Here is a 12,988-nt window from a genome sequence, read left to right as displayed (position 1 = left end):
ATTTGGATGTTTTGAAAGCGTTCAAGTTTTGATTTGAAAGATTTAAGTAATGATCTTGTGTATCTTTTTCATCTATGTATACTTTAATTACTATAATCTATACTTACTTCTATACCATGTAATATGATAAAGAGGAAAATAATTTGTTTGTTTTTTGTATCCTAAACTCACTGAAAATAATAAATCAATTTGTTAAATTCTTTCACTGTTGAAAAGCTTCATTCTTTACGAGTGTATGCTGTATGCTTACCCGATAGGTACGTTCCAATGGGACGCGGGTGAAACTGCGGGCGACAATTAATGTAAAATATTATAATACAAATACCTATATTATAAACATGAATGTGTATATATTTAAGTAAGTTTATTTATCATATATAAACATGAAAGAATAAAACACCCAATAAGTTTGTTCCTTGATTTTTGTAAGGTTTCCTTTACGCAAATAAAATACTGATACAAACAGTAATAACTAGGTATAGCTTACACAAGAAACTAACCCGCTGTATTTGGCTAAGTCATTATTAAGGGTAAAGGGGTATCTAATTGACATTCAATAATTACATTAATAATTAGGACTGACATGATCAACTGGGACCTTTACATTCTCTTCCTTTTTCCTCACATTATATTCTTAAAAAAATGTTGACAACCATCTCTCAACATTGTAGCAAGGACATACGCTAGATTGAGTCATATTTTGTTACCTCGTTATAATATTTTTCCTTTAAAAGTCATAATTATAGTTGCAATTGAACGAATTTGAGTGATAGGATTTTAATTTGTCACGGCAGTCATTTATCGCGAGTTAATTGAAATAAAATTGTAGATTTATAGATTGTCAGTTGTACAATTCAATTGTCCGAGGTTAGGATTTGCATGGCGTGACCGATCCGCGGATCAATTGATTATCTACGTGATATTTTTTTCATGGGAAATCATGAAATTACCCCTCCCGTTGTGGATGCAGCGTAAGGGAGCGTCAGACTCTTACTGACTTAAATCCACCATGTTCCTTCTTATGCCCTTTATGTACCAGGGCCGCGGTAACTCTTTCAAACAACCCCGCTACCCACCCGGGTTCAACTAGCAGTTTGACCGCGTCCCATGGGAACTACTCCGTACACTCGGATAAAAATTAGCCTATAACTTGCTTAGATAAATGGCCTATTATATAAAACTGGAAGATATTTTCAAATCGATCCATTATTTTCTGAGATTTTTGCATTCAATCAAGGAAACAAACTCTTTCGCCTTATAATTTATATCTTAGAAAGACCATTCAAGACAGACTATGCAATGCTTTGGCAAGCACTGTAAGCCCAGATATCAATACTTTGTAGATTTGTGATAGCCATTACGTTTTCAGCAGCATAAAAGGCTGAGAACCGACTGGTACCGACTGCTCTTTTAGTCTAGTGATTGCAAAGTTCGCTTACTGTAGCCGAGGTCTCAGGCTCGATTCTCAGGTCGGGCTTAAATTGCTTTGTGGGTTTCAAAACTAGTCGAAGAGCACCCTGTCTTTTAGATGAAACAACGTGCATTGGAGAGCACGTTGCCTGATCTCTTATTACCATCATATCTAGGCGCATTATGAAAGTCTTCCTAAAATTTATGTCTTCATGAAATACCAATTTATTTGGCCAAAGATTAAGCATTTCCATCCAACGCGGCAATGCTACCAGCCTCTTGGGTACGCTCACATTTGATTGCAGAGAGGCGGGAATTTTTTGACGCCTCATTTTAGTTGAAGGGAAAATTTTATTACAAGTTTTGCTGCATCCTAAACTAGAACCTTACCATAGTTGGGAAAAGGCTAGGCAGATGATGTTTCATGTAAATAATTGGGTGTTTGTTAGTAATATTGTTGACTAAAATAGCAACAAAAATCCTGTTGAGGTTGCAGGATTGTTCGAAAGAGTTACCGCGGCCCTGGTACATTAAGGCTTCCAAAATGATAGTTGGGTTTTAGTCAATGAAAAGTATTATTAGTGTTTGCTATTCAAAATAGTTCATACAATGTATCTAATAACCTACCAATGTTTTACATAGATTAACTGCCTGTGACATGCTCAACCAAGTTACCCGGGCAACCCGATACCACTTGGTAAAACTTGAACACACAAAACTTTTTGCCTTTTAACTGCCCGTAATGCTTGCCACATATGCTCGAATGACAGCTGGGACATACAAAAACGTGCTTTGGAAAAACTCACCCATCCACGGACCGACCGCGCCGACGTCGCTTAACCTTATGACCGATCGACTGTTCGGCTGTTGCTAAGCCATATGCTTCCATTATTTAATTAATTACATTTAAAATTACATTAACATCAATAATTCCTGTAATAACTACAATAATAATAATTTATTAAATTGATTCATTGGCCGTCTGTCCGTTGCATATTAATTCTTCTGGGTTATTAAATCAGTCGGTACAATTGCGAAATAATAAGTGAACACTGATTAATTATAAATAGTGGTGTACCGTTCGATATCGATTTTAATTGAAATAATAATTTATGGTTTTATTACGTGGATGAAATATTATTTGAAAAAATATGAATGGGACAGTTCAATGACATTTGATTAAATGTGAAGAACTGAAGAGATACAAATATTTTCTATACAGTTTGTACGAATGTTATGCTTATTTATTAAAACCTTTTTGAAGCAAATGTATCGTATACGTGGCTGATAAAATAATAACAATACTACACTGCATTTTATGATTTATTGCACCTGAACCTTACGTGTTAGAAATTATGACAGAAAAACTATTAACTCATTGTTACAAAATTAATTAGATAACTTAATCACTCTTATAAAATTGACAGAAAGTTTTTAAAAGATTAATGAACGTTCCCAATTGGAATACACAATAAGAAAAGAGGTAAGAATTTGACATTATTTGTATGGGTCTAATATCAAAATTATATCTTGTTAGCAAATCAAGAGACAGATAGTACATATATTGGGAAAGCTTACAAGTACATTGACCAACAACTTAACGGATTATGATTGACTATGTGTGAGTGTATCGTAATAATAACACTCACACATGCAAAAATCTGATTCCAAAAGAATATATGTCAATGATTCCAAAATTGATCCATACAAGTTACAACCTCATTACCAGTTTGGTAACTCAAGTGCTGGACGTTAAAAATAAAAAGAAAACCGGCCAAGTGCGAGTCGGACTCGTGCACGAAGGGTTCCGTAAATTACAGTTAAATCAACCTATCTCAAAAACTATAAGAGATACTTTGATCAAACCAAAAATCGTTGAAAGAGTTAATTAGCATGCATCACCTCTATTTTTTTTAGAATTTTATACCCCGTAGTTATAAAAATAGAGGGGGGGGACATACTTTTTACGACTTTGAGAGCTGATATCTCAAAAACCGTTCACTTTAAGAAAAATGTTTTTTAGAAAACTTTATATCATTTTAAAAGACCTTTCCATTGATACCCCACACGGGTATGTACATCGAAAAAAAAAATTTCATCCCTCAGTCACATGTATGGGGGGCCCCACCCCCAATTCTTTTTTTTACTATTTAGTGTCATATTTTTGTAGCGGTTCATACAACACATATTCCCATCAAATTTCATCACTGTAGTACTTATAGTTTCCGAGTAAATCGGCTGTGACAGACGGACAGACGGACAGACGGACAGACGGACAGACGGACATGACGAAACTATAAGGGTTCCGTTTTTGCCATTTTGGCTACGGAACCCTAAAAACGGTTTTTTATTTGAAAAAGGAATGTAACATGTTTTTTAATTTGGAACGGCGATTTGAAGATGGAGGAATTTTGGAACTTTATGATGTTAAGGTAGGCAATGATCGTGTTCTTTTTTATTATGTTTATATTGTCAAAAAGTTAACCAATTAATATAAAATTCTAAGTACTCAAAAATATTTGTTTTGAGATCATTGTCATGCCTGTGAGAGTAGCTATCAGAATTAAAAAGTATTTGAAAAATGGAATTACTTCAAGTAGGTACCTACTCGGAAAAAACCTTCGTCCATAAATGGACAATCTAAAATTTGGAAGAATAAAAACTGACAACCAGAATTACCAAGGGGTAGTTGAGAGTAACTGGGTTGAGATGGCCAGACAGGCAGTCGCTCCTCGTAAAACACTGGTGGAATGAAGCTGCCACAACTCTCCCAGTTCTCCCCTACAGATTTCAATGACAAGCAAAATCCAAAATGGCGAGTAACAATTATTTTTATTGCAAGAATGAAATACTGCATTACTGCTAAGACGTTTCAATCAGAAAGTTACATTTTTTTCGTTAAGGAAAATACATATTTTACCTGTCATTATCATTTTTGCTTTTTTGTTTTACTGAGTATTTATATATACAGATGTTTGTTAAGACTGTTGGTTAGTGAGTTTCTGTACTTCATGTGCAGTTGCAGTATTTCGAGTTACTTGAATTGCATTATTTGAATTGCATAATTTTGCAAAGGAAAAAATACTATTGTCGTGCACTAATTAGAGGATTATAAGGTATTGTTATCTTTTTAAATATCAATAGAAATATCAATAGTAGATAATTAGAGAAAAAACTAAATCTTATAATTATCCCAGTTGAGTTAATCCTATAATTTAGAATAATTTTTACCTGCGGCGTCACTCGCCTCCTGTGAAAACTTCTTCCTATATTATATTAAAGAAAGTGCAGCAAAATTCTTTGTTTTTTTTTAAATAGAATTTACGTAATTTGTTCTTTAAATAAATAGTATTAACATAATAATATTTGACTGATTTCTTTACAATTAAAGAACTTTGCAATTAATGTATATGTGGGGAGTATTGTGTCAATATTATAACAATTGCACATCATTAATGCACGCGTAAGTTTATTCAAAAAGTTGATTACATTAATAAACAACAAAGGTATGTTTTTTTAGGGTTCCTTAACTTATGGTTAAAATGGGACCTTATAATTAAGACGTCACAGTTTGTCTGTCAAGAGGTTTTACCAATGTCATGAACCGCGATAGACAGTTCAAATGTTCACAAATTATTGTATTTCTGTTGCCGATATAACAAGTCAGTTTTTTCTCCAATAAAAGCAATAGGTAGAAGCGAAAAATATTCAAAGATATTTGTACAGAACCCTACGTTCATAAGTTCATCTCACATTTAGCCGAGGCTTACATACACTAGCTCATTCTTAGCCTCGAACACTGAATTCTGAATGAGTCTAAAAACCGTCTTGAATAAAAATAAACGTGTAAACAATAATTTTTTCTACCATTCAATTTCTACCAAAGGCCTTGCCCAATCTATTTACGTTCACAATCTACAATAAACTTAATCCCAACGAGAACTAAACAAATTTACATTTAATCTGTCAAATTTACCAGCTACGGACTGATTCCCGAGAAATTTGAGCTCTCAATCAGATCCAATTGTTATCGAATTGACGTTTATTTGATACAAATAAGGTTGGAGGCCCCAGACACCAGCAAAGCGGAGTAGTTTTTAAATAACTAATAGGATTTCGTTGGCCAAATGTCGCACCGCCTACAAGTGGTGTATTTCAATAGCCTATCCATCTGTCGATTAGAGATTAAATTTTGACATACTGTTACTGTTACAGCCTTGTTATCGTCCCACTGCTGGGCACAGGTCTCCTCTCACAGGGAGAAGGATTGAGCATTAATCACCACGCTTGCTCAATGCGGGTTGGTGATTTCAAACTTTTCCAGGTTTCCTCGAGGTGTTTTCCTTCACCTTTTTATCAGCCATCGGTGTCCAAGTTATACTAAGAAAGTAAATACAAACTTAGAAAAGTTGCATTGGTACTTGCGTGACCTGGAATCGAACCCATACCCTCATACTCGAGCGGTTGGTTCTTTACCCACTAGGCTACCACGAATTTTGACATTAAGATCTACACAAATTATGACTCAAACTGTTATCGCAAAACAATCAATAGATAGGTTATAGAAATCCATAATTAGTAGTATTACTAGATCAGAATAATTCTATTGGTTGTTTAAAAACTTCTCCGCTTCGCTTCGCTTCTGTGAATTTGGGCATAACGTAATTCTTATTATTCAGATGGAAGATAGCGGAAGATTGAATTCGTAGAAAATGCATTGTTATCTCTCCTGATAATAATTGTTTCTGAATATTTTGTTGTTCAAAATGCAAAAAAACGTCAATATTTCCAAAGGCACGAAAAAATCGTCCATCCTTAAAAGAAGCAACTTTTTTATTAATTCAATTACCTTTCACAATTTCCAAAAGGAAAATACAAAACAGCAAGTTCAAAGAATTAATTAATCGTCAATAGATGGTTTCTTGTCTCAAACTAAAAACAAAGGGTACACGATTCCTTTTGATTCAAAATTGGGGCAAATCCGGACAGCCCAACCCTTTTACCCCTCCCTAATTATGAAAACAATAATGCGATAATTATTTACAGCTTAAATATATAACAATGGTGCTGAAAACCGCTTAGAAGCTTTGGATAATAAACGATGATAAGTGGGCAGGATTTTTGTTGAATTTGAAGAATCATTATGGTGTGGTCACCTCTGGCTGTACAGGTAAGAAGACTTAATGTTACTGTTTTTATTTTTGTTCAGCTGTTACCTGTGTTCAAAGGGAATTAAGTCCTGACTCCGTAACCTGAAGTGAGACTGGAGTAGCCTAAGATACTCCTTATTAGATCAGCTTTGTGTCTACAGATTTGCAGATTTCTGTGTCTGTGCGGTGCTGCTTGCCTCCCCTGGGCTGGTAAAAGAGCTATCTAACAGTGACATTTTCAAATCGATACATTAGTTCCCGAGATTATGTTAGTTCAAAGCAATTCTTCAGCTAATAACTATTATGCTGTAAACTACGAGTAGGCGTTTTTTAGTGGCCAAAGTTATTTCACTGGGATAAAAATAATAAGAAAGGTCAAAACCTATGCAAATTGCAGGAGCAAGTGTAAGCTTTGCCTAACTGCCTAAGTACCGTCTTATCTTTTCCTTCTCGTGTCAATCCATCGCAAGGTTGTCTGGAAGAGATCGCTCTTAGCGATAAGACCGCCCATTATGTCACCTACTTTAACTAGATCTGAGATCAAAAATGTAAAATTGGTGTACCTAACAAAGTATATACAGATAGATAGATAGCTATCTAACCTACCAAGAAGAGATACCTACCAATACAGCTCAGTACAAATCCTTCTAGATAACGACGTCCACAGCATCTTACTCTAGTACGCGCCTTGAAAGATCTTATCTTGTATAAAGAATCTTTCCACTCAGATTAACAACATGCGATCCAGATTAGAGTACCCTAAGACCGTTCCATTTTATTGTATCACTTTTCTTTATAGCAGCGTTTGTTCGGCAAAATTGTTAAAGTAGGTAGCCGTGTTTGAAGTGGTATTCGATTAAATCTGACGTCGTGTATGCTTTTTATGAAGTGATATAATAAAGATTATGAATCTATATTAATAATAACAATATGTTCAAGGCCGATTTCGATCGAGGCGGCTATTCTCATACAAGGAGATTAGCCAACTGGGACATATTATAGTGCAGAAGCATATTTGCGAAGACACAGAATGCACTCACTATTCATTCACTCTCATAGCCCGTTGGGACGGAAAATCCGACACGACCGGAGAGATATCAGGTGCAGGACCAACATTTAAGCGCTCTCCGATACTTAAGTGTATTAATCACCAACATCCAGACTACGGGCTGATTTGTGAAATTTTCTAAAACATGGACATTCTAAACTGGACATTAAGCAATTCTAAATCCTCCCTTCTAAATATTTCCAGTTCCTAGTGGCTGGATCCACCCATCTAGCAGCACTGTCGGCTGGGGGCGTGATTGCCTATCCAAGCGTGTTACTGGTACAACTGAAGAATAACGATACTATTATAGAGCTGGACCTGCATAAGGGATCATGGATTGGTACGTTTATTTAGATTTTACAAAGACCGCTATTTTTCTGGTTATGTAAACAAATTATGATGGGTCCACACGATACCAACTTCACACAGACTTCAAATATAATCAAATTCCCCTCTAAAAACTTGCGTATAATACCTACCAGTTGCACTAGCGAAACTTTTTGACTCATACCTTATTTAGACCGAGCTAAACTAGCCGCTTCCAATCCCTAAATGGGTATATTCTATTCTTATCGAGACATTTTCCACGCTTCAGTAAGCAGACCTACCCTTTGCCTTAATATATCTAAAATATTCCATAGAACTTGTACTATTTATTTATTATTTCAAGACATACCAACAACTTATTTGCAATTATTATTGTTCCGCTTGAAATTGTACAAATACTTTTCTCCTGTATTCATAATTTAGTTACTTACAGGTATGCACACCATTCGAAAAAATTTACCCTTTAGGGGTACAGGGTCTATATTGATTCTAGACTGTAAAATGTTCCACCTGTATAATATATGGGATGCTAACAAAGGATTGAGTATTGAGTGCAATACTTGACTCTCTTCAAACACTATAAAATGTTATGTCTCTTTTCCAGGTTCCGTTCACGGCATAGCCGGCGTTCCAAGCATCCTTATGCCTTTCATTATGCAGTACAGAGGCAGAAAATTTGCCTTCATCCTCAGCTGTGTTCTCATCATCACAGGCTGGATCCTCACTTACGTAGCTCAAAACTTGAGCACCTTGATTATTGGCGAATGCTTCCATGGCCTCGGCACCAACAGTCTGGTCGCTGTCAGCTTTCTCAGCGTCTCCGAAATGGTTCGACCCAAATATCGCAGCACCTGCCTTCTACTCTACGGAACCATACAAGCTTTGGGTATTTCTTCCGTCGGTATAATAGGAGGATATCTTCATTGGAAGACGACTGGTTTAATCATGTGCTGCCCAGCTTTATTGGCTATTCCTTTAGGCCTTATTTGGCCTGAATCCCCTTCATGGCTAGCTTATAAAGGGAGGTTCAAAGAATGTGAACGGAATTTCGTAAGGCTACGAGGCACTGACGAGGAATCGAAAAAAGAGTTGAAGGCGTTAATCAATGCTCAGAAAGAAGAATTAAAAATAAAATCTGTAACGAAACTCCAGGATTTGAGGAAAACAGTAAAAAGCAGAGATTTCTATTTGCCGACTTTACACACTTTTGTTTTAATCAACTTCTTGTACTGGGGCGGTGGGATGCCGGTCATAATATACGCCAACGACATGCTCGTGAAAATTTCAGGCACTTTAAACGCCAAAACTAAATTAGCTATGGACATTATCCTGTTTATTGGCTATAATATAACTACAGTCTGCGTCCGTTATTTTAGCAGTAAAAAAGTAATGGTACTCAGTATGATGGGATCAGCAGTTTTCATGGGAGGGGCGACATTGACGACGATTTTAGAAAGAGTGGGAGTTTTGTCAAAAGAGCTTGAATTAGCCGAGTATTGTCTCGTTGGTTTCATGATTTTCGTGAGCACAAGTTGTGTAGGGTTTTCTATTTCAAGCGAGATAATGCCGGTGAAACACAGAGGTGTGGGCGGGTGTTTATATGTTTTATATACCTGCTTGCTCCATTCTTCATGTCTGAAGGCGTACCCTTACTTGTGTTTATATATGAGCATATGGGGCATATTTCTGCTGTATACTATTTATATAATGTTTACTATTTTTATCGTTTGGAGGTATGTGCCCGATACTAAGAATAGAACTTTGCAAGAAATTGAAGATTATTATGCTTTGGGCTATTTTAAGGATGTTGATAGGAATGATGCTGTTGGTGAACCATTTATTAGCTCTGATGTTCGTTAGTTAAGTGAATGTTCTAATGTAGATCTGTGTATTAAATTATTGTCTTTGTAAAATAAATATCTAACTTATTTTTTTCTCGAGGAGCTTATTTATACAAGTCAAAGTAAAAATCAGTTTTTGTATTTTGAACTTTATTCAGACAGTGATAAAGTTCAAATTGCTATACAAAGTTACTGAATGTAAAAGCTTTGTAAAATATGCGCCTGTGTTTTGAGATATAATGTTTTGAAACTTTGATTTTATATACCAATTTACATATTATGTGAATCTGGATTGCATTTATAATAAAATGTATAGTTTGTTGTTTGTACTTTCTATTAAATTATTCCAAATAAATTAGTATAAAAGAACTACTGGCATATACCATAAATAATTTATTTATACATAGATAATAAGTGTATATATTAAGCATGATAATGTAAATATTTCAATTACATAAAAATATTAAAAAACAATAAACTAGGTTGGGTTGTAAAAGAGGTAAGCAAATCCATGTCCTCAAATAAATAGTTTTCCGAACATGGCTGAAACCATTTTATTTATAGAAAATCGGATAGTTTGAAAAACAAGACAGTAAAAAATGTTTTTCCACAAGGAAAATGCGTAAGATCCCAAATTAATATGGTAGTATTTTTATTTTAAATTTGTGACAAAATTGCCAAAATATTCCTAACAAAATATAAAAATACGTAACATCATATTTCTTATACGTATTATTGTTTTCGACAAGAATAACATGCTATTATTTTTTCGCTCGTTCAGAGAAAAACAAATAATCATTCATATAGGTAGACACAGTAATAATATTTCTAAAGACATATTGACTGAGACAGGCGAATTCAGTTACAACCACACTATTCAATAAGACAAAGGTTAAGCTAAAACAGCGGTCTGTCAAATGATGGGTGACCTTTTCCATACCAAGAAGCTAGTTTTAACCTAGGAGTATCGTTTTAACCAAGAACTAGGTTGTTTCAGATAGTTTTATGAAAACCAACAATAATGAGAAAAGTTCAGGCAGATGAGTTATTAAAAAGTTCTTTATGCATAAATTATGACTTATGCACGTCGTGTTACGGGAAAGTCTGAAGGAGCCTCTTATTATTCTGCTATTGAAAAACAATAAGTCTTGTCATTAAGAAAACTAACACATTTCATTGGTATATTTCAACTTGTTATTCTATATACCAGTGCCAAATAAAGACCAATTTACCAACATAGCAACCAGTAATAAACGTAATTAGAAAACGTATGCAAATAGCTATGGAATTGTTACCAAAATTGCTTTCTAAGTTTAATTACAGACTCTAAAACGTTCCAAAGCCACCTCTTAGCGAAAATTCAATACGGATTGTTATCAACTAATTAATACGACGTAAACAAAAGTTGTCAACAAACACTAAGAACTTTGAAAGCCTTCAACCAACTTAGATTGCTTCAAGAAACTTAAATTACATCTTCAACTTACCAAAAAGGTTTCACACTCGACCTGTCATCACCAAGTAGGCCGAAACACAAAAGTCCGCTACAGAAAAAAAAACACTGAGGAAATGAGAAGACGAGTTCGAAAGTTCGAAAAAAGAATGTCACAATTTTCCCGCCAAGATAAGGGAGGAACGCGACCTCCCCCTTCCGTCGTTTGAGAGCTACTGACTGTGGTTGGGCGCTGCAAATGATGTTCGGAGTTCAAAAAGTTAGGGTAGGTCTTCAATGGGAAAAGAGGGTATGTTAGCGAAATTGACGACACATTTTTGTCACTTATCGAGATCAAAGCGTCGATCAAAGAGTTCTTTAGAAAGTTGTTTCAAAGGTTAGGAGTCGATAAGGAAATCAAAGGTACTTTGTTTCAAGATTTGATGAGGTTCGTAAAAAATATTGATTTGAGATTCTAGTGAATTACATCTTTTGGTGAATTGTGCTTATCCGTTTAGGTTTTTAATCTATACATTATTGCTAGCCTCTATGTATAGTAATGCAGTGAAAGCTTATTATATAACAGCAGTCAAATAAACCATTACCTAATAAAACCTTTTTATCAGTAAAGTTAACGCTGCAGTAAAATATCTGTAAGCTCTATTTATTTACATAAAATCATTAACAAAGACTTATTTACTATTGGATCGAGCTTTCGACGTTAAAGAAACCAACCAGCATCTACAAATCAAAAATAATTTCACAATCCCTGAACTTCCTTAAATTGCATATAATTCTTAAAAATAATCTGTACTAATATGAGCTGAAAAGTTTTTTTTTGTTTGTTCGGTTGTTTGCTTGAACGCACTAATTTCAGAAACTACTAGCCCTATTTTAAAATTCTTACAGTATTAGATAGATCATTTAATCCAGGTGCACGGAATAGTTCTTACTTGACTTGGATAAAATCGCCAGTCACTCAACCCCGCTCCGCTTCCCAGTTAAACCAGCCCCTAGAGCCACGTGACCGCATTTTCGCGCGCGACATCGCACATCGAGTCACGAATTTTGGACACAATTTATTCACGATACCGTTTATTATCGAACGTAAATTTAATAACACAATAATGAAATTTGTGAACTGAAAAGCTCTTGTATCCACTTTGCAACTGAGGTCAGTGAAATCCGATTTAAAAATCTGAATTTGTAGATCAAACAGTAAGGAAAAATACAAATATTTTGTGCATTCCATGAAATAGGAAATTGTTTTGTTTGTAGAATATTGAGTTTTCGATATAAAATATATTTTTTTTAGTTTCGAAAGCTTTATCTGTTTTTTATTTATGTAGCGTATTTTATTTGAGTCGTGCGGAATTATTAATACCGGCTTATATGCAATTGATATGAAAATAAAACTGAGTAACACAGTAAGCTTATAACAGAGATGCTTACCTACGGATCAACAACAACATACAAGCTACTTTTTCAAATGTCAGTCCTGCGCCTGATCTCTCTCCATTTGGTTTGGATTGCCGTCCCATCGGGGTATGAGAGTGAAGGAATAGTGAGTGCACCTGTGCCTGCGGAAAAGCTCGTGCACTAAAATATGTCCTACGCAGCTGGCTGATCTCCTTAAATGAGAACAGCTACCGTTTTCCGTATCCGAAAGGAAACATGCTAATGATAAGGATGTGGTAAGGTGATGGCCCTAGGCACATGGGTAAAACTGCAACAAAAATTACTTTAAATCGAGAAAATTATCGACTCGTAGTCTGCTCGC

General features: G+C 35.1%; 2 protein-coding genes across 2 annotated transcripts in view; one reads left to right on the top strand and one right to left on the bottom strand.

Annotated features, from left to right (window-relative positions):
• Positions 1 to 11,440, bottom strand: part of LOC110371181 (cell adhesion molecule Dscam2) — a 120,921-nt gene extending 109,481 nt beyond the window's left edge. Inside the window, exon 1 of the mRNA XM_064041208.1 lies at positions 11,264 to 11,440. The gene's annotated coding sequence lies outside the window, so the exon portion shown is untranslated. The remainder of the gene's footprint in view (positions 1 to 11,263) is intronic.
• LOC110371180 (facilitated trehalose transporter Tret1) lies at positions 4,385 to 9,870 on the top strand. Its single transcript, XM_021327298.3, has 4 exons — positions 4,385 to 4,526; positions 6,457 to 6,580; positions 7,813 to 7,948; positions 8,540 to 9,870. The coding sequence occupies exons 2-4, from the start codon at positions 6,554 to 6,556 to the stop codon at positions 9,793 to 9,795; spliced, it is 1,419 nt and encodes a 472-aa protein (XP_021182973.3). The 5' UTR covers positions 4,385 to 4,526; positions 6,457 to 6,553; the 3' UTR covers positions 9,796 to 9,870.
• Positions 11,441 to 12,988: the final 1,548 nt, after the last annotated feature.

This window comes from Helicoverpa armigera, chromosome 24 (assembly GCF_030705265.1).
Source record: "Helicoverpa armigera isolate CAAS_96S chromosome 24, ASM3070526v1, whole genome shotgun sequence".
In the NCBI taxonomy this organism is placed as follows: Eukaryota; Metazoa; Arthropoda; class Insecta; order Lepidoptera; family Noctuidae; genus Helicoverpa; species Helicoverpa armigera.
This window is presented reverse-complemented; position numbering and strand designations above follow the sequence as displayed.

Bases quoted from the DNA above. Each gene is read 5' to 3' on its own strand.
- LOC110371180 (XM_021327298.3), top strand. From the start codon at position 6,554: ATGGTGTGGTCACCTCTGGCTGTACAG. The intron at 6,581-7,812 runs GTAAGAAGACTT...AAATATTTCCAG, and splicing joins GGTCACCTCTGGCTGTACAG to TTCCTAGTGGCTGGATCCAC. The intron at 7,949-8,539 runs GTACGTTTATTT...TCTCTTTTCCAG, and splicing joins GCATAAGGGATCATGGATTG to GTTCCGTTCACGGCATAGCC.